At 48.9% G+C, this 21,828-nt stretch overlaps 1 protein-coding gene across 1 annotated transcript in view; it reads left to right on the top strand.

Moving 5' to 3' along the window:
* acsl5 (acyl-CoA synthetase long chain family member 5) overlaps window positions 1-21,828 on the top strand; it is a 28,339-nt gene extending 6,511 nt beyond the window's left edge. Inside the window, 19 exon segments of the mRNA NM_001011069.1 lie at window positions 1,095-1,203; window positions 1,572-1,636; window positions 2,572-2,673; window positions 2,777-2,876; window positions 3,090-3,268; window positions 4,658-4,690; window positions 5,761-5,812; window positions 5,953-6,026; window positions 9,842-9,919; window positions 10,274-10,408; window positions 11,279-11,413; window positions 11,737-11,832; window positions 12,948-13,020; window positions 13,193-13,281; window positions 15,907-16,023; window positions 18,555-18,698; window positions 20,468-20,569; window positions 21,028-21,099; window positions 21,325-21,828. Of these exon segments, the coding sequence (NP_001011069.1) occupies window positions 1,095-1,203; window positions 1,572-1,636; window positions 2,572-2,673; window positions 2,777-2,876; window positions 3,090-3,268; window positions 4,658-4,690; window positions 5,761-5,812; window positions 5,953-6,026; window positions 9,842-9,919; window positions 10,274-10,408; window positions 11,279-11,413; window positions 11,737-11,832; window positions 12,948-13,020; window positions 13,193-13,281; window positions 15,907-16,023; window positions 18,555-18,698; window positions 20,468-20,569; window positions 21,028-21,099; window positions 21,325-21,465 (1,896 nt within the window). The 3' untranslated portion in view covers window positions 21,466-21,828.

Here is a 21,828-nt window from a genome sequence, read left to right as displayed (position 1 = left end):
GACAGTTACACATAACTATAAACCCAGTGAGAATGAGGAATGAATGGGTATTGGGGAGTTGTATCAGGAGTCAGAACCAGCAGTGCAGAGAAGGGAAAGGGACAGACACAGTGACAGTTACACATAACTATAAACCCAGTGAGAATGAGGGATGAATGGGTATTGGGGAGTTATATCAGGAGTCAGAACCAGCAGTGCAGAGAAGGGAAAGGGACAGACACAGTAACAGTTACACATAACTATAAACCCAGTGAGAATGAGGAATGAATGGATATTGGGGAGTTGTATCAGGAGTCAGAACCAGCAGTGCAGGGAAGGGAAAGGGACAGACACAGTGACAGTTACACATAACTATAAACCCAGTGAGAATGAGGAATGAATGGGTATTGGGGAGTTGTATCAGGAGTCAGAACCAGCAGTGCAGAGAAGGGAAAGGGACAGACACAGTGACAGTTACACATAACTATAAACCCAGTGAGAATGAGGAATGAATGGATATTGGGGAGTTGTATCAGGAGTCAGAACCAGCAGTGCAGGGAAGGGAAAGGGACAGCCACAGTGACAGTTACACATAACTATAAACCCAGTGAGAATGAGGGATGAATGGATATTGGGGAGTTGTATCAGGAGTCAGAACCAGCAGTGCAGAGAAGGGAAAGGGACAGACACAGTGACAGTTACACATAACTATAAACCCAGTGAGAATGAGGAATGAATGGATATTGGGGAGTTGTATCAGGAGTCAGAACCAGCAGTGCAGGGAAGGGAAAGGGACAGACACAGTGACAGTTACACATAACTATAAACCCAGTGAGAATGAGGAATGAATGGATATTGGGGAGTTGTATCAGGAGTCAGAACCAGCAGTGCAGGGAAGGGAAAGGGACAGACACAGTGACAGTTACACATAACTATAAACCCAGTGAGAATGAGGAATGAATGGATATTGGGGAGTTGTATCAGGAGTCAGAACCAGCAGTGCAGAGAAGGGAAAGGGACAGACACAGTGAATGGATATTGGGAAGCTGTATCAGGAGTCAGTATTTGCTGACACTGTAGTTCCGACTCACTAATTGAGCTGTTTCTCCCCGCAGGGCGGAGCCAGAAGATGCGCGTTGCTGAAGGATGACAGACTCATGTCGTATTATTTCGATGACGCCAAGACCCTGTATGAAGTGTTTATGAGGGGGCTCCATGTCTCAGGTATCCATAAGAAATGTCTGAATAAATAATACTCTGCATTTCTGGGCTACTAAGCATTTTGGGATAAATGACCTTTATGGGAAGAAGAATCCCGTAGAGATTCAAACCAACATCCCCTGATGCGACACCCCAAGTTATTAAGAGAAGGACCCCATTAAGTTATCACATTCTGATTATTTACCAATCAACTGACATATAGGGCCCATACATTGGACCAATAGATTTATATTGTTTAGTTCTGAGACCCACATAGGTCTGATCCCAACAGGGACCCAGGCAGCCCATATATTAATTGGTACCCAATAACGTATATATAAATCTATCCGCAACTACATTATCATATTATTATTATTTTTTTTTTTAAATAGGGAATGGAGATTGTTTGGGCTACAGGAAGCCAAACAGGCCATATCAATGGCTGACTTACAAACAGGTGAGTCCCCCAGCAGGGGCAACAGTAATCACTAAATGGCTAATGTCTGCCATAGTGTTTCCCTTAGACAGTACAGTATGGGGGTACAGCTTATTGTGTGCCCAGAACATTCCCTCTCTGTATATTCGTATTTATACATATGGGTAGGAGGTGCCATAGTGTTTCCCTTAGACAGTACAGTATGGGGGTACAGCTTATTGTGTGCCCAGAACATTCCCTCTCTGTATATTTGTATTTATACATATGGGTAGGGGGTGCCATAGTGTTTCCCTTAGACAGTACAGTATGGGGGTACAGCTTATTGTGTGCCCAGAACATTCCTTCTCTGTATATTTGTATTTATACATATGGGTAGGGGGTGCCATAGTGTTTCCCTTAGACAGTACAGTATGGGGGTACAGCTTATTGTGTGCCCAGAACATTCCTTCTCTGTATATTTGTATTTATACATATGGGTAGGGGGTGCCATAGTGTTTCCCTTAGACAGTACAGTATGGGGGTACAGCTTATTGTGTGCCCAGAACATTCCTTCTCTGTATATTTGTATTTATACATATGGGTAGGAGGTGCCATAGTGTTTCCCTTAGACAGTACAGTATGGGGGTACAGCTTATTGTGTGCCCAGAACATTCCTTCTCTGTATATTTGTATTTATACATATGGGTAGGGGGTGCCATAGTGTTTCCCTTAGACAGTACAGTATGGGGGTACAGCTTATTGTGTGCCCAGAACATTCCTTCTCTGTATATTTGTATTTATACATATGGGTAGGGGGTGCCATAGTGTTTCCCTTAGACAGTACAGTATGGGGGTACAGCTTATTGTGTGCCCAGAACATTCCTTCTCTGTATATTTGTATTTATACATATGGGTAGGAGGTGCCATATAGTTTTGCTGAGGGGTAACTCAGAATAACGGTTTATTTCCCCATGTAGGTGGCTGACAGAGCAGAGTTACTTGGATCTGGGCTTATTCACAAAGGGTGCAGACCATCCACGGATCAGTTCATTGGGATCTTTTCACAGAACCGACCAGAGGTAATCACGGCCTATGAAGGCCTCACAAAAGGAATTAGACTGCAGGTGGGCCCCTATAATGAACCGATCCCTAATCTGCCCCCCATACCTTGTGTACCCCCAGGCAGTTATTGCAGAGCTGGCTTGTTTCACCTACTCTATGGTCGTGGTTCCACTCTATGATACACTCGGACCGGAAGCCATTGTGTATATTGTAAATAGAGGTAAGAATTCTGCCAGGAAATTCTACTGGAGGCTGAACCTTCCTCTTAGGAAAACAACATGGCAGCTCCCAGCCATATACAAATTTACTGGACAAAGTGAGATTCAAGGGGAAGTTCATGCTAAAAACACACCCTCTGAACCCCACAACCAATAAGGGTGCAGGTCCTGTTGTGGCATTAGTTATGGTTATTGATTTCTCCCCATTTCCACAGCTGATCTCTCCTTGGTTTTCTGCGACAAACCGGACAAGGCGCTGACTTTGCTGAACAACTGTGAGAAAGGGCAGATGCCGGTGCTGAAAGCCATCGTTGTAATGGAGCAGTTTGGTACCGAGCTGAAGGAGAGGGGAGCAAAGTGCGGAGTTGAGATTCTCTCCATGGAGGAAATTGAGGTACAAGATAAAGGCTGGTGTAGAACCAGCTACCAACATAGTGTAATTCACTTTCTATTACTTAGGGAGAGAAATACTAGTATAGGGTTCTAAGGGGGGGGGGGACCATGAGTAAGAATTGCTGTCCCACAGATGTAGGAAGGCACAAGCAGACAAGCAGAAGTGAGGTTCTACGTAGATGTTACAGCACAAGAGGACCACAGCATCCTGATTGGGTAATCAGAGAGAAAAACTAGTATAGCGTTCTACAGGGGAACCGTAAGTAAGATATGCTGTCCCACAGGTATAGGAAGGCACAAGCAGACAAGCAGAAGTGAGGTTCTAGGTAGATGATACAGCAGGAGAGGATCACAGCATCCTGATTGGCTATTCTTTCTGAATAATAATTATAACTTAGGGAGAGAAATACTAGTATAGGATTCTACAAGGGAACCATGAGTAATCACTATCCAGCAGCAGGAGAGGAGCACAGCATCCAGATTGGGTACTCTTTGTGAATAATAATAATGAAAATAACTTAGGGAGAGAAATACTAGTATTGGGTTCTAAGGGAGGGGGGGGGGGGACCATGAGTAAGAATTGCTGTCCCACAGATGTAGGAAGGCACAAGCAGACAAGCAGAAGTGATGTTCTAGGTAGATGATACAGCAGGAGAGGATCACAGCATCCTGATTGGCTATTCTTTCTGAATAACAATTATAACTTAGGGAGAGAAATACTAGTATAGGATTCTACAAGGGAACCATGAGTAATCACTATCCAGCAGCAGGAGAGGAGCACAGCATCCAGATTGGGTACTCTTTGTGAATAATAATAATGAAAATAACTTAGGGAGAGAAATACTAGTATTGGGTTCTACAGGGGGAACCATGAGTAATTGTTGTCCCATAAGTATAGGAAGGCACAAGCAGACAAGCAGAAGATAGGTTCTAGGTAGATGTTACAGCAGATAGCAGGAGAGGAGCATACATACTGATTGGGTACTCTTTGTGAATAATAATAATGAAAATAACTTAGGGAGAGAAATACTAGTATTGGGTTCTACAGGGGAACCATGAGTAATTGTTGTCCCATAGGTATAGGAAGGCACAAGCAGACAAGCAGAAGATAGGTTCTAGGTAGATGTTACAGCAGATAGCAGGCATCCTGATTGGGTACTCTTTGTGAATAATAATTAGCACAATGAGATGGAAACACAAGCAGTTATTACGGGTTCAAATTGGGATTGACACAAAGGGTGGGAGTTTCTTAGGAACACAGGGACAACATGGGATAATATTAGGAGACCAGGAATATTTCAAAGGGCAGAGACTTCAGTATGAGGGTTCAGGGGTACAATCAGTTTGGGGGTACAGTGATATCACAATAACAGCTTCTCTTTTCTTGCAGTACCTGGGGAAAGAGAACTTCAAGAAGCCAGTGGTAAGTTCCCTGGGGCAGCAAGAGCTAGCACTCATCTCCATATAGTCATATAGCTGCCATTTCCCACACTGTACTTCTATTTAATGCAATGACTCTATGGGGGGGGCAGGTCAGAAAAAATCCCTTGCCCCCCTGGCAACAAGGAGTCAGATATATTCTGAGAATACACATTGTTTGGGTGGATTTTTTAAAACTTTCCCCCCATATTTATATCCCAGTCTATCATTATACTACTGCCTGGTTACCAATGGGGTCACTGGGTGCCTAGCAACCATGTAATAGTTTGGGAAACTAAACCCTGATCAATTTCCCCCCATACCCCCCATATTTATATCCCAGTCTATCATTCTACTACTGCCTGGTTACCAATGGGGTCACTGGGTGCCTAGCAACCATGTAATAGTTTGGGAAACTAAACCCTGATCATTGTCCCCCCATACCCCCCATATTTATATCCCAGTATGTCATTTTACTACTGCCTGGTTACCAATGGGGTCACTGGGTGCCTAGCAACCATGTAATAGTTTGGGAAACTAAACCCTGATCATTGTCCCCCCATACCCCCCATATTTATATCCCAGTCTGTCATTCTACTACTGCCTGGTTACCAATGGGGGTCACTGGGTGCTTAGCAACCATGTAATAGTTTGGGAAACTAAACCCTGATCATTTTCCCCCCATACCCCCCATATTTATATCCCAGTCTGTCATTCTACTATTGCCTGGTTACCAATGAGGGTCACTGGGTGCTTAGCAACCATGTAATCGTTTGGGAAACTCAACCCTGATCATTTTCTATAACAACAGAAATCATCTCGGCTCCAGCCAATACTCCAATTCCCACAATGCCTTGCGCTCTTTGCTTATTCTGCTTCTTCCTGGGTCTTTAATCAGTAGAACTTGCAAGGCATTGTGGGAAATATCCATTGTGTGGCTGTATGATTTCCCTGTATAGAGTGTGGGAGAGAAACAAAGATGAATATTTCCATGTAAATAACCCTGTTTCTGGGGTTCAGATGTGGGTTCAGCCGAGGGAAGACCTAACGTGTACCCCTCTCTTTCCCCATCAGCCCCCCAAGCCCAGTGATCTGAGTGTGGTTTGTTTCACCAGCGGCACCACAGGTAAGTGTGATTGGCCAGGGATGGAGGGGCAGCTATTTGAATGTAAAACAAACTCAGTGGTTCTACATAACCTCGTGTCCATATTCATTTGTTTTGTATTTGTTGCCGCTGGTTTCTCATTGTATTTGTCTCTTCTCTAGGTGACCCCAAGGGGGCGATGCTGACCCATGAAAATATAGTTGCAGACGCCACCGGTTTTATTAAGAATACAGAGGTACAGTGTCCCCCAGGGAGCAAACCAAATGCACTGCCCCTGTGTAACGTGGCCACCTACCTGGCGATGTTTCTGTACCCTGTTGCTACCAAGTTGCCCTACTGTCTCCATCTTGCCCTAATGTCTCCATCTTGTCCTACTGTCCCCATCTTGCCCTAATGTCTCCATCTTACCCTACTGTCTCCATCTTGTCCTACTGTCTCCATCTTGTCCTACTGTCTCCATCTTGTCCTACTGTCTCCATCTTGCCCTACTGTCTCCATCTTGCCCTACTGTCTCCATCTTGTCCTACTGTCTCCATCTTGTGCTACTGTCTCCATCTTGTTCTACTGTCTCCATCTTGCCCTACTGTCTCCATCTTGCCCTACTGTCTCCATCTTGCCCTACTGTCTCCATCTTGCCCTAATGTCTCCATCTTGTCCTACTGTCCCCATCTTGCCCTACTGTCTCCATCTTGCCCTAATGTCTCCATCTTGCCCTACTGTCCCCATCTTGTCCTACTGTCTCCATTTTGTCCTACTGTCTCCATCTTGCCCTACTGTCCCCATCTTGCCCTACTGTCTCCATCTTGTCCTACTGTCTCCATCTTGTCCTACTGTCTCCATCTTTCCCTACTGTCTCCATCTTGTCCTACTGTCTCCATCTTTCCCTACTGTCTCCATCTTGCCCTACTGTCTCCATCTTGTCCTACTGTCTCCATCTTGCCCTACTGTCTCCATCTTGCCCTACTGCCTCTATCTTGCCCTACTGTCCCCCTCTTGCCCTACTGTCCCCATCTTGCCCTACTGTCCCCATCTTGCCCTACTGTCCCCATCTTGCCCTACTGTCTCCATCTTGCCCTACTGTCTCCATCTTGCCCTAATGTGTCCATCTTGCCCTACTGTCCCCATCTTGCCCTACTGTCTCCATCTTGCCCTACTGTCTCCATCTTGTCCTACTGTCTCCATCTTGCCCTAATGTGTCCATCTTGCCCTACTGTCCCCATCTTGCCCTACAGTCCCCATCTTGCCCTACTGTCTCCATCTTACCTTACTGTCTCCATCTTGCCCTAATGTGTCCATCTTGCCCTACTGTCCCTATCTTGCCCTACTGTCTCCATCTTGCCCTACTGTCTCCATCTTGTCCTACTGTCTCCATCTTGCCCTACTGTCTCCATCTTGCCCTACTGTCTCCATCTTGCCCTTCTGTCTCCATCTTGTCCTACTGTCTCCATCTTGCCATACTGTCTCCGTCTTGCCCTACTGTCTCCATCTTGCCCTACTGTCTCCATCTTGCCCTACTGTCTCCATCTTGCCCTACTGTCTCCATCTTGCCCTACTGTCTCCATCTTGCCCTTCTGTCTCCATCTTGTCCTACTGTCTCCATCTTGCCCTACTGTCTCCGTCTTGCCCTACTGTCTCCATCTTGCCCTACTGTCTCCATCTTGCCCTACTGTCTCCATCTTGCCCTTCTGTCTCCATCTTGTCCTACTGTCTCCATCTTGCCCTACTGTCTCCGTCTTGCCCTACTGTCTCCATCTTGTCCTACTGTCTCCATCTTGCCATACTGTCTCCGTCTTGCCCTACTGTCTCCATCTTGCCCTACTGTCTCCATCTTGCCCTACTGTCTCCATCTTGCCCTTCTGTCTCCATCTTGTCCTACTGTCTCCATCTTGCCCTACTGTCTCCGTCTTGCCCTACTGTCTCCATCTTGCCCTACTGTCTCCATCTTGCCCTACTGTCTCCATCTTGCCCTACTGTCTCCATCTTGCCCTACTGTCTCCATCTTGTCCTACTGTCTCCATCTTGCCCTACTGTATCCATTTTGTCCTACTGTCTCCGTCATGCCCTACTGTCCATCTTGCCTTACTGTCTCCATCTTGCCGTACTGTCCCCATCTTGCCCTACTGTCTCCATCTTGTCCTACTGTCTCCATCTTGTCCTACTGTCTCCATCTTGACCTACTGTCTCCATCTTGCCCGTCTTGTCCTACTGTCTCTATCCTTGCCCTACTGTCTCCATCTTGCCCTACTGTATCCCTCTTGTCCTACTGTCTCCATCTTGTCCTACTGTCTCCATCTTGCCCTACTGTCTCCATCTTGCCCTACTGTCCCCATCTTGCCCTACTGTCTCCATCTTGTCCTACTGTCTCCATCTTGCCCTACTGTCTCCATATTATCCTACTGTCCCCATCTTGCCCTACTGTCTCCATCTTGCCCTACTGTCTCCATCTTGCCCTACTGTCTCCATATTATCCTACTGTCCCCATCTTGCCCTACAGTCTCCATCTTGCCTTACTGTCTCCATCTTGTCCTACTGTCTCCATCTTGCCCTACTGTCTCCATCTTGCCCTACTGTCTCCATATTATCCTACTGTCCCCATCTTGCCCTACAGTCTCCATCTTGCCTTACTGTCTCCATCTTGTCCTACTGTCCCCATCTTGCCCTACTGTCCCCATCTTGCCCTACTGTCTCCATCTTGCCCTACTGTCTCCATATTATCCTACTGTCCCCATCTTGCCCTACTGTCTCCATCTTGTCCTACTGTCTCCATCTTGTCCTACTGTCTCCATCTTGCCCTACTGTCTCCATCTTTCCCTACTGTCTCCATCTTGCCCTACTGTCCCCATCTTGCCCTACTGTCTCCATCTTGTCCTACTGTCTCCATCTTGCCCTACTGTCTCCATATTATCCTACTGTCCCCATCTTGCCCTACTGTCTCCATCTTGCCCTACTGTCTCCATCTTGCCCTACTGTCCCCATCTTGCCCTACAGTCTCCATCTTGCCCTACAGTCTCCATCTTGCCTTACTGTCTCCATCTTGTCCTACTGTCTCCATCTTGCCCTACTGTCTCCATCTTGTCCTACTGTCTCCATCTTGCCCTACTGTCTCCATCTTGCCCTACTGTCTCCATCTTGCCCTACTGTCCCCATCTTGCCCTACTGTCCCCATCTTGTCCTACTGTCTCCATCTTGCCCTACTGTCTCCATATTATCCTACTGTCCCCATCTTGCCCTACAGTCTCCATCTTGCCCTACTGTCTCCATCTTGTCCTACTGTCTCCATCTTGTCCTACTGTCTCCATCTTGCCCTACTGTCTCCATCTTTCCCTACTGTACTGTCCCATCTTGCCCTACTGTCCCCATCTTGCCCTACTGTCTCCATCTTGTCCTGCTGTCTCCATCTTGCCCTACTGTCTCCATCTTGTCCTGCTGTCTCCATCTTGCCCTACTGTCTCCATCTTGTCCTGCTGTCTCCATCTTGCCCTACTGTCCCCATCTTGTCCTACTGTCTCCATCGTGCCCTACTGTCTCCATCTTGCCCTACTGTCTCCATCTTGTCCTGCTGTCTCCATCTTGCCCTACTGTCTCCATCTTGTCCTGCTGTCTCCATCTTGCCCTACTGTCTCCATCTTGTCCTGCTGTCTCCATCTTGCCCTACTGTCTCCATCTTGCCCTGCTGTCTCCATCTTGCCCTACTGTCTCCATCTTGCCCTACTGTCCCCATCTTGTCCTGCTGTCTCCATCTTGTCCTACTGTCTCCATCTTGTCCTGCTGTCTCCATCTTGCCCTACTGTCTCCATCTTGCCCTGCTGTCTCCATCTTGCCCTACTGTCTCCATCTTGCCCTACTGTCTCCATCTTGTCCTGCTGTCTCCATCTTGCCCTACTGTCCCCATCTTGTCCTGCTGTCTCCATCTTGTCCTACTGTCTCCATCTTGTCCTACTGTCGCCAACTTGCTTGATACCTTTTATTGGCTAATTTAGTAGATTATAGAATGCAAGTTTCAGGCAATGTTCCTGTATAACAACTCACTGTTATTCTCTTTGCACACAGAGCACCTTCATGCCCCTGACCTCAGATGTTGCCATATCTTACCTGCCCATGGCACACATGTTTGAGAGAGTGGTGCAGGTACAGCTGGGGGAATGGGTAGGACTGGGGGGGTGGGTACAGCTGGGGAGGTGGATATGGCTGGGGGGTACAGCTGGGGGGGTGGGTAGGACTGGGGGGGTGGGTACAGCTGGGGAGGTGGATATGGCTGGGGGGTACAGCTGGGGGGGTGGGTAGAGCGGGGGGTGAGTTGGGCTGGTGGATGGGTAAGGCTGGGGGGGTGGGTATTGCTGGCGGGGTTGTTTAGGGCTGGGGAGAACCTACAGGGGGAACTAACATTTAGTGACAGACAGAAATGAGCTATTGCTATATTCCCCCCCCCCCCCACATCTTTTCCAACTACCCCTGGTCCTAAGGATGTTTTTTGGTTTCCAGACAGTGATGTACCATTCCGGCGGCAAAGTCGGCTTCTTCCAGGGTGATGTCCGATTACTGACTGACGATATGAAAGAGCTGAGGCCGACTCTTTTCCCCACGGTACCGAGGCTGCTCAACAGGATTTATGACAAGGTGTTTCTTCTGTAAAGTGTTTGATTATCCATAACCAGGTAGCACCACCATGCCCTATTGGAACCATTCTGGGTCACTGCTGCCATCTTGCCCTGCAGTCACATCTTACTATGTTTCTACATCTTGCCCTACTGTCCCCATCTTGCCCTACATACCCACATCTTGCCCTACTGACCCCATCTCGCCCTACTGTCTCCATCTTGCCCTACTGTCTCCATCTTGCCCTACTGTCTCCATCTTGCCCTACTGTCTCCATCTTGTCCTACTGTCTCCATCCTGCCCTACTGTCTCCATCTTGCCCTACTGTCTCCATCTTGCCCTACTGTCTCCATCTTGCCCTACTGTCTCCATCTTGCCCTACTGTCTCCATCTTGTCCTACTGTCTCCATCTTGCCCTACTGTCTCCATCTTGCCCTACTGTCTCCATCTTGCCCTACTGTCTCCATCTTGCCCTACTGTCCCCATCTTGCCCTACTGTCTCCATCTTGCCCAACTATATCCATCTTGCCCTACTGTCTCCATATCTCCCTGCTTCTTCCATTTTGCCCAACTTTTGCCATCCTATGCCTGCAATGCATGCTGGGAGAAACATGGCAGCATAGAACCAAGACAGCTTTAGCTTTGGGTTGTGATGCAGAAATGCTGTCCCAGCACCAAAGGCCCCACCCCTTACGTGAGGTGGGGGAAACCTTCACCCCTATCTGTGGTAGAACAGTTTCTTTATCATTTATCTGTTGTTCCCCCAAAGATTCCCAGTAAGGCTGGGGGCCCAGATACAGTCCTCTCACTAACCTACTCCAGAACCAGCCCTTGGGCTCAGTCATGTTACTGTATCACTTACACGGTGGGCTTTTTCCCATAATCCCCCAGATACAAAGTGGAGCTCAGACGCCACTCAAGAAGCGCCTACTGGAATTCGCCGTTGCCAGGAAGTTTTCCGAGGTGAAACAGGGAATCATACGCAACGACTCCATTTGGGACAAGTACATATTTAAGAAGGTCCAGGTAAGTCCTACCAGTACCAGAACTTTCTTTATAAAAAACACCTGTCAGTGTGAGATCCCAGAAGTGCAAGGAGTATATTTATTATAGTGTGTAAGCCAGCTTGCTATGGGCAACATCACCAGTGACTCTGGTTTCCACACTATAATAAATATGCCCATAAGGGTTGACTCCCGCTGAAGCTTTAAAAAATCTGTAGGCCTATGTAAAGGGGAACTCTCCCCTACATAACAAAAATATAAAATCTTGCCTCTGTGGGGGGATAAGGATAATGAGCGCTGATCTGTATAAAGGAGCATTAATGGCCAATCTCCTTGTGCCTTCAGGACACCATGGGGGGACGGGTGCGAGTGATGGTGACGGCGGCTGCTCCCATTTCCGGAAATGTCCTCTCCTTCCTCAGAGCAGCATTGGGGTGCCAGGTACGTTCCCTAGGAGCCCCCTACAGCTGTCCCCAAAACTGGCTACGGAAAGGGGGAGAAGAAGACAATGATATAGATAAATGCAGTAAATGTGCCCCCTCCCTATAGGAGACCCGCAATCCTATAAACTGGGCATATTGAAATTTCCATGGGACCTTGGGCTGTGGTTGCTAGGGTGGGATGAGGGGGATAATGAGCCAGGAGTGGGGGGCTGTGGTTGCTAGGGTTGGATAAGGGGGATAATGAGCCAGGAGTGGGGGGCTGTGGTTGCTAGGGTGGTATAAGGAGGATAATGAGCCAGGAGTGGGGAGCTTTGGTTGCTAGGGTGGGATGAGGGGGATACTGAGCAAAAAGTGGGGGGCTGAGGTTGCTAGGGTGGGATGAGGGGTATAATGAGTCAGGAGTGGGGGTCTGAGGTTGCTAGGGTGGGATGAGGGGTATAATGAGTCAGGAGTGGGGGTCTGAGGTTGCTAGGGTGGGATGAGGGGGATAATGAGCCAGGAGTAGGGGGCTGAGATTGCTAGGGGGGGATGAGGGGGATAATAATCCAGGAGTGGGGGGCTGAGGTTGCTAGGGTGGGATGAGGGGTATAATGAGTCAGGAGTGGGGGGCTGAGGTTGCTAGGGCGGGATGAGGGGGATAATGAGCCAGGAGTAGGGGGCTGAGATTGCTAGGGGGGGATGAGGGGGATAATAATCCAGGAGTGGGGGGCTGAGGTTGCTAGGGTGGGATGAGGGGTATAATGAGTCAGGAGTGGGGGGCTGAGGTTGCTAGGGTGGGATGAGGGGGATAATGAGCCAGGAGTAGGGGGCTGAGATTGCTAGGGGGGGATGAAGGGGATAATAATCCAGGAGTGGGGGGCTGAGGTTGCTAGGGGGGGATGAGGGGCATAATGAGCCAGGAGTGGGGGGCTGAGGTTGCTAGGGGGGGATAAGGGGAAAATGAGCCAGGAGTGGGGGCTGAGGTTGCTAGGGTGGGATGAGGGGGATAATGAGCCAGGAGTGGGGGGCTCAGGTTGCTAGGGGGGGATGAGGGGGATAATGAGCCAGGAGTGGGGGGCTCAGGTTGCTAGGGTGGGATGAGGGGGATAATGAATGTCTCTTTTGCTCCAATAGATATTTGAGGCCTATGGACAGACGGAATGCGCCGCTGGGTGCACCTTCTCTACCCCCGGGGATTTCACAGCAGGTAACAACTGGGGTAAAGCCCCAAATCTACATTAGCCCCACCCCCAGGTACAACTAGTGCTCAGACAAGTAACACTGACATTTCCTAAAACAAACAATAATTTGACAAATGTGTAAGAAATGTGGTTCCCGTCAAAGTACAGGCAATAAACCTCTATTCTCCCCCCCCCCAGGTCATGTTGGGGCCCCGTTGCCGTGTAATACAGTGAAACTGGTTGACGTTGCTGATATGAACTACTTTTCCTCCAATGGAGAAGGAGAGGTAGGAGGGATATTTCTGGGGCACCTGTTGGAGAGTATGGGGTGGGGGGACATTTCTGGGGTACATGTTGGAGAGTATGGGGTGGGGGGACATTTCTGGGGTACCTGTTGGAGAGTATGGGGTGGGGGGACATTTCTGGGGTACCTGTTGGAGAGTATGGGGTGGGGGGACATTTCTGGGGTACCTGTTGGAGAGTATGGGGTGGGGGGTTACATTTCTGGGGCAGCTGTTGGAGAGTATGGGGTGGGGGGACATTTCTGGGGTACCTGTTGGAGAGTATGGGGTGGGGGGACATTTCTGGGGTACCTGTTGGAGAGTATGGGGTGGGGGGACATTTCTGGGGTACCTGGTGGAGAGTATGGGGTGGGGGGTTACATTTCTGGGGCAGCTGTTGGAGAGTATGGGGTGGGGGGGACATTTCTGGGGTACCTGTTGGAGAGTATGGGGTGGGGGGACATTTCTGGGGTACCTGTTGGAGAGTATGGGGTGGGGGGACATTTCTGGGGTACCTGTTGGAGAGTATGGGGTGGGGGGACATTTCTGGGGCACTTGTTGGAGGGTATGGGGTGGGGGAGACATTTCTGGGGAACCTGTTGGAGAGTATGGGGTGGGGGGACATTTCTGGGGTACCTGTTGGAGAGTATGGGGTGGGGGACATTTCTGGGGTACCTGTTGGAGAGTATGGGGTGGGGGGGACATTTCTGGGGCACCTGATGGAGAGTATGGGGTGGGGGGGACATTTCTGGGGTACCTGTTGGAGAGTATGGGGTGGGGGGTTACATTTCTGGGGCACCTGTTGGAGAGTATGGGGTGAGGGGACATTTCTGGGGTACCTGTTGGAGAGTATGGGGTGGGGGGTTACATTTCTGGGGCACCTGTTGGAGAGTATGGGGTGGGGGGACATTTCTGGGGTACCTGTTAGAGAGTATGGGGTGGGGGGTTACATTTCTGGGGTACCTGTTGGAGAGTATGGGGTGGGGGGACATTTCTGGGGTACCTGTTGGAGAGTATGGGGTGGGGGGACATTTCTGGGGTACCTGGTGGAGAGTATGGGGTGGGGGGTTACATTTCTGGGGCAGCTGTTGGAGAGTATGGGGTGGGGGGGACATTTCTGGGGTACCTGTTGGAGAGTATGGGGTGGGGGGACATTTCTGGGGTACCTGTTGGAGAGTATGGGGTGGGGGGACATTTCTGGGGTACCTGTTGGAGAGTATGGGGTGGGGGGTTACATTTCTGGGGCAGCTGTTGGAGAGTATGGGGTGGGGGGACATTTCTGGGGTACCTGTTGGAGAGTATGGGGTGGGGGGACATTTCTGGGGTACCTGTTGGAGAGTATGGGGTGGGGGGACATTTCTGGGGTACCTGGTGGAGAGTATGGGGTGGGGGGTTACATTTCTGGGGCAGCTGTTGGAGAGTATGGGGTGGGGGGGACATTTCTGGGGTACCTGTTTGGAGAGTATGGGGTGGGGGGACATTTCTGGGGTACCTGTTGGAGAGTATGGGGTGGGGGGACATTTCTGGGGTACCTGTTGGAGAGTATGGGGTGGGGGGACATTTCTGGGGCACTTGTTGGAGGGTATGGGGTGGGGGAGACATTTCTGGGGAACCTGTTGGAGAGTATGGGGTGGGGGGACATTTCTGGGGTACCTGTTGGAGAGTATGGGGTGGGGGACATTTCTGGGGTACCTGTTGGAGAGTATGGGGTGGGGGGACATTTCTGGGGTACCTGTTGGAGAGTATGGGGTGGGGGGACATTTCTGGGGCACTTGTTGGAGGGTATGGGGTGGGGGAGACATTTCTGGGGAACCTGTTGGAGAGTATGGGGTGGGGGGACATTTCTGGGGTACCTGTTGGAGAGTATGGGGTGGGGGACATTTCTGGGGTACCTGTTGGAGAGTATGGGGTGGGGGGGACATTTCTGGGGCACCTGATGGAGAGTATGGGGTGGGGGGGACATTTCTGGGGTACCTGTTGGAGAGTATGGGGTGGGGGGTTACATTTCTGGGGCACCTGTTGGAGAGTATGGGGTGAGGGGACATTTCTGGGGTACCTGTTGGAGAGTATGGGGTGGGGGGGTTACATTTCTGGGGCACCTGTTGGAGAGTATGGGGTGGGGGGACATTTCTGGGGTACCTGTTAGAGAGTATGGGGTGGGGGGTTACATTTCTGGGGTACCTGTTGGAGAGTATGGGGTGGGGGGACATTTCTGGGGTACCTGTTGGAGAGTATGGGGTGGGGGGTTACATTTCTGGGGCACCTGTTGGAGAGTATGGGGTGGGGGGACATTTCTGGGGTACCTGGTGGAGAGTATGGGGTGGGGGGTTACATTTCTGGGGCACCTGTTGGAGAGTATGGGGTGGGGGGACATTTCTGGGACACCTGTTGAAGTGTATAGGGTGGGGGGGACAATTCTGGGGCACTTGTTGGAGTATGGGGTGGGATTACCATGCTGGACCCTTCTATACAGAAAGTGAAGCCAACCCAGGGCCACAGTAGTGGGCAAGGGCCACCATTCCTGGAGCTCTGGATCTATAGGGCCCCTATATGGTCACGTGGGATTCTGCTTGAAGCCATTTGAGGGGGAATTACTTTCATTGTACAAACTTACTTAACTTGTGTTCCTAGGTGTGTATCAAAGGAACCAACGTGTTCCAGGGTTACCTGAAAGACCCGGAGAGGACGGCGGAGGCGCTGGATTCCGATGGGTGGCTCCACACTGGGGACATTGGCAAGTGGCTACCTGTAAGTTACTGCTCATTGAATAATACTCTCCCTCCATTCAACGTAAACAACAGTCCTGTCTCGCTTTATGGCAGGGATTTGAAATCCAGACTAGAGTAGTGGCAAAAACAACCACCCCCAGGGCCCTGGGGTATAACTAGTACCCTAACTAGTACCCTAATTTGTACCCTTGTGGTAAGGTTCCCCTTTAACCTTATTTATTGATATGATCTGGTTTCCTAATCGTTTAATTGGCTCAGATTCCCTTTATGGAAGGTTAATTCCAGCCCGGAGTGAGTAACGTGGCTCGGGGGGGGGGGGCCCAGGTACAATTAATTAGTCCCCACTCCGGGCCCAGAGCTCGTCTCTGTAATTAATTCACAATATGGCGAGTGTCTGATGCCCAAACGCATGGAGAGGCCCCCGATGGCCAATTTGCTGCTGAAATGACACTTCCTGGGCGGCTAATTGACTTCTCCTGCACTCGTTTGGGCCTTAGTGATCAGAGATAATGAAGCAAATTAATAAGCGTTAGGGCAACGAGCGCTGTGACTTAATTACAGGCAGCGATCGAAGGTTGGAAGTTGGTAGAAAGAGCGAAGTCTGATTTGTATTGATTCCTACAGGCTGGGGGGGTATCTGGCACTTCTACATATGGGTAGGAGGTGCCATAGTGTTTCCCTTAGACAGTACAGTATGGGGGTACAGCTTATTGTGTGCCCAGAACATTCCCTCTCTGTATATTTGTATTTATACATATGGGTAGGAGGTGCCATAGTGTTTCCCTTATACAGTACAGTATGGGGGTACAGCTTATTGTGTGCCCAGAACATTCCCTCTCTGTATATTTGTATTTATACATATGGGTAGGGGGTGCCATAGTGTTTCCCTTAGACAGTACAGTATGGGGGTACAGCTTATTGTGTGCCCAGAACATTCCTTCTCTGTATATTTGTATTTATACATATGGGTAGGAGGTGCCATAGTGTTTCCCTTAGACAGTACAGTATGGGGGTACAGCTTATTGTGTGCCCAGAACATTCCCTCTCTGTATATTTGTATTTATACATATGGGTAGGAGGTGCCATAGTGTTTCCCTTAGACAGTACAGCCAGTACAGTATGGGGGTACAGCTTATTGTGTGCCCAGAACATTCCTTCTCTGTATATTTGTATTTATACATATGGGTAGGGAGTGCCATAGTGTTTCCCTTAGACAGTACAGTATGGGGGTACAGCTTATTGTGTGCCCAGAACATTCCTTCTCTGTATATTTTGTATTTATACATATGGGTGGGAGGTGCCATAGTGTTTCCCTTAGACAGTACATTATGGGGGTACAGCTTATTGTGTGCCCAGAACATTCCTTCTCTGTATATTTGTATTTATACATATGGGTAGGGGGTGCCATAAGTGTTTCCCTTAGACAGTACAGTATGGGGGTACAGCTTATTGTGTGCCCAGAACATTCCCTCTCTGTATATTTGTATTTATACATATGGGTAGGGGGTGCCATAGTGTTTCCCTTAGACAGTACAGTATGGGGGTACAGCTTATTGTGTGCCCAGAACATTCCTTCTCTGTATATTGTATATTTATACATATGGGTAGGGGGTGCCATAGTGTTTCCCTTAGACAGTACAGTATGGGGTAGCAGCTTATTGTGTGCCCAGAACATTCCCTCTCTGTATATTTGTAATTTATACATATGGGTAGGATGTGCCATAGTGTTTCCCTTAGACAGTACATGTATGGGGGTACAGCTTATTGTGTGCCCAGAACATTCCTTCTCTGTTATTTGTATTTATACATATGGGTAGGGGGTGGCCATAGTGTTTCCCTTAGACCAGTACAGTATGGGGGTACAGCTTATTTGTGCCCAGAACATTCCCTCTCTGTATATTTGTATTTATACAATGGGTAGGATGTGCCATAGTGTTTCCCTTAGACAGTACAGTATGGGGGTACAGCTTATTGTGTGCCCAGAACATTCCTTTCTGTATATTTGTATTTATACATATGGGTAGGGGGTGCCATAGTGTTTCCCTTAGACAGTACAGTATGGGGGTACAGCTTATTGTGTGCCCAGAACATTCCCTCTCTGTATATTTGTATTTATACATATGGGTAGGATGTGCCATAGTGTTTCCCTTAGACAGTACAGTATGGGGGTACAGCTTATTGTGTGCCCAGAACATTCCTTTTCTGTATATTTGTATTTATACATATGGGTAGGGGGTGCCATAGTGTTTCCCTTAGACAGTACAGTATGGGGGTACAGCTTATTGTGTGCCCAGAACATTCCTTCTCTGTATATTTGTATTTATACATATGGGTAGGGGGTGCAATAGTGTTTCCCTTAGACAGTACAGTATGGGGGTACAGCTTATTGTGTGCCCAGAACATTCCTTCTCTGTATATTTGTATTTATACATATGGGTAGGAGGTGCCATAGTGTTTCCCTTAGACAGTACAGTATGGGGGTACAGCTTATTGTGTGCCCAGAACATTCCTTCTCTGTATATTCTTTCTAAAAAAAAATGTTTTTTGCAGAACGGAACCCTGAAAATCGTGGACAGGAAGAAGAACATATTTAAGTTGGCGCAGGGGGAGTACATTGCTCCGGAGAAGATAGAGAACGTGTATGTGAGGAGCGCACCTGTAGCGCAGGTGTTTGTGCACGGCGACAGCCTCAAGGTAAGGAGCGGCCTATGGAGAATCATTCCCGGACTCCTCTGTGTGGGGGCGGCAACAATATATTGAAATATTTTCAATGTAAAATAGATTTCTCTATTACAGCCAGTTCAACTACAGCTCTTTTAGTTACTTCCTTGTCTAGCGTGAAGCTCTCTCACTTTTTATTTATTATCATTTTAAGACCATATGAGAGTGTTATTATTGCATTTCCCTTTGTTTTGCTTTATATGTTTGTGATATTGGTTCTGTTATTGTGGTTGCTGAGGGGGAGGGGATTAAATAAACTGCCAATAGAGGCTCAGAGGGAGTTTATGTTCCAGAACAAAAGCCAATTAATAAACAATGAGTTGTGAATGAGCCCCAGGGGGCAGGATTGTGGCTGAGTAATTACACGTTGCATGGCAACAGATTTTAATCAAAGAAAATATGGTCATAAAGCATAGGGTCTGCACAGGTTTATACATAGACCATATGGCCAATAGTATGGGGACCCCTGTACCCCAACATCTCAAGGGAAGGTTCCCAGTAGATGTTGGAACAGTGTTGCTGGGAGTTGCTCCCATTCAGCCACAAGGGCATTAGTGAGTTTGGGCAGTGATGTTGGGGATCAGGCTCACAGTCGGGGTTCCATCCCACAGGGGGGCAGTTGGGTTGCCCCTCCCCTTGCTGCTATAACTGCCCCTGCCCTTCTGGGAAGGTTCCCACTAGATGTTGGAACAGTGTTGCTGGGAGTTGCTCCCATTCAGCCACAAGGGCATTAGTGAGGTTGGGCAGTGATGTTGGGGATCAGGCTCACAGTCGGGGTTCCATCGCACAGGGGGGCAGTTGGGTTGCCCCTCCCCTTGCTGCTATAACTGCCCCTGCCCTTCTGGGAAGGTTCCCACTAGATGGTAGAACAGTGTTGCTGGGAGTTGCTCCCATTCAGCCACAAGAGCATTAGTGAGGTTGGGCAGTGATGTTGGGGATCAGGCTCACAGTCGGGGTTCCATCCCACAGGGGGCAGTTGGGTTGCCCCCTCCCCTTGCTGCGGTAGCTGCCCCTGCCCTTCTGGGAAGGTTCCCACTAGATGGTGGGACAGTGTTGCTGGGAGTTGCTCCCATTCAGCCACAAGGGCATTAGTGAGGTTGGGCAGTGATGTTGGGGGTCAGGCTCACAGTCGGGGTTCCATCCCACAGGGGGCAGTTGGGTTGCCCCCTCCCCTTGCTGCGGTAGCTGCCCCTGCCCTTCTGGGAAGGTTCCCACTAGATGGTGGAACAGTGTTGCTGGGAGTTGCTCCCATTCAGCCACAAGGGCATTAGTGAGGTTGGGCAGTGATGTTGGGGATCAGGCTCACAGTCGGGGTTCCATCCCACAGGGGGTCAGTAGGGCCACCCCTCCCCTTGCTGCCCCTGGCACACCTGGGTGGGGTGAGGGGGCTCAAACTGAAGGTCACTTAGGGTAAGAATTGAAGTGAATGCTTTCATAGATAAACCTGAATGCCCAGGGCAAAGGTCATTAGGGGCAGATTCTAGACACTGATGGCAATATGGCTGGATGGCTGATGCCCCAGTGTTTTCCTATAACCATAACCTTTCCATTGGCTGAGGGGGCTCCTGAAAAAAGGTTGGACCCCCCCCCCCCCGGGGCTTGAAGTGATAAAATCAAACAGCCACTGCCATTGGGTTTGTGTAGGTCCCCCTTAACTGTGTAATGACCATAGAATGTTACAGTAGGATGTAGAGCGGTCACAGTACCATAGAGTCTCATTCCCCTAACTCTGTCCCTTCCAGTCGTGTCTTGTTGGAATCATCATTCCGGACCCCGAAGTCCTCCCAGACTTTGCAGCTAAACTTGGCTTGAAGGCATCGTATGATGATCTGTGTGCCAATAAGGTGAGAGAGCCACCCATTGGGTGGGGTAACTATCGGGTGCTGGGGCCCCCCCACAAAAAATCTTCAAAGGGGCCTGCCAACCCAACCCACTCCCTCATCTATCTATCTATCTATCATCTATCTATAATCTATCTATCATCTATCTATCTATCTATCTGTCTATCTATCTATCTATCTATCATCTATCTGTCTATCTTCCTATCTATATATCATCATCATCTATCTATCTATTTATCTATCTATATATCATCTATCTATCTATCTATCTATCTATCTATTTATGTATCATCTATCTATCTATCTATCTGTCCCCCTACTTCCAGCTTAGTAGGAATGAATAGGTAGCCATTGTTGTTACACGAGGGTCCTGCCCCCCCACTTGCATGACTGTGTGTGCCGGGACCCATTCCTCTCATTAGAGGGACGAACCATTGAAGTGTCTGTGTTTGTTCCATTAGGCAGTGAAGGAGGCCATACTAGAGGACTTGGTTAAACTGGGCAAGCAAGCTGGCCTGAAGTCATTTGAGCAGGTAAGTGACCCAATATGGGGACAGTGCTCCCTTCTCCATCATCTCTGGGTTCAGATCTATAGATACAGCACAGTGGATCCTTGTCTTCCTAGAGCGTCATGGGGTTGGGGTTCCTTTCCTTCATTCACTTGGTGGAGAATGCGCCTTGTCCCACACTATATTCATTATCTCTCACCCAATCATCCCAAACTTCCACTAATCCCTTTGCTCTTCCAACGGGCGCAGGTGAAAGATATCCACGTGCACTCGGAAATGATGACGGTCGAAAACGGTTTCTTGACACCGACGCTGAAAGCCAAGCGAGCCGAGGTGGCAAAGCACTTCAAGAGCCACATAGACAGCCTGTATGCGAGCCTCAATGAGTAACGCTGCCCCCTGCTGGCTGGGCTATGGCTTCCCATGGAAGCCCCCCCTGTGCAACGTTTAACCCCCCCGGGATGTTCCACTGAGACCATTTGGACCGCGTTCAGTTACACTCAGAACCTCTCAGGACATTTGGGTAACTATGGTGGCAGGATGAATGGGTATCCCAGGCAAAACAGGAGGCCTAGGGGCCAATCCTCTCTATAAACACCTAGAGGGGAGGAAGAGCCACATGTAATGTACAAAACTGGCTAAAGAAAAAGAATGAAAGTAATAAATATTGTGACTTTTTCTGAATCAATGAACTGTACATATTGTTTTCCAGATAAGAAATAAAAATAATAAATAAGGAAATAATTGACTGAA

The sequence above is a fragment of the Xenopus tropicalis genome, chromosome 7 (assembly GCF_000004195.4).
Source record: "Xenopus tropicalis strain Nigerian chromosome 7, UCB_Xtro_10.0, whole genome shotgun sequence".
In the NCBI taxonomy this organism is placed as follows: domain Eukaryota; kingdom Metazoa; phylum Chordata; class Amphibia; order Anura; family Pipidae; genus Xenopus; species Xenopus tropicalis.
Note: the sequence above shows the minus strand (reverse complement) of the source record. Positions and strands in the feature narration are given on the sequence as shown.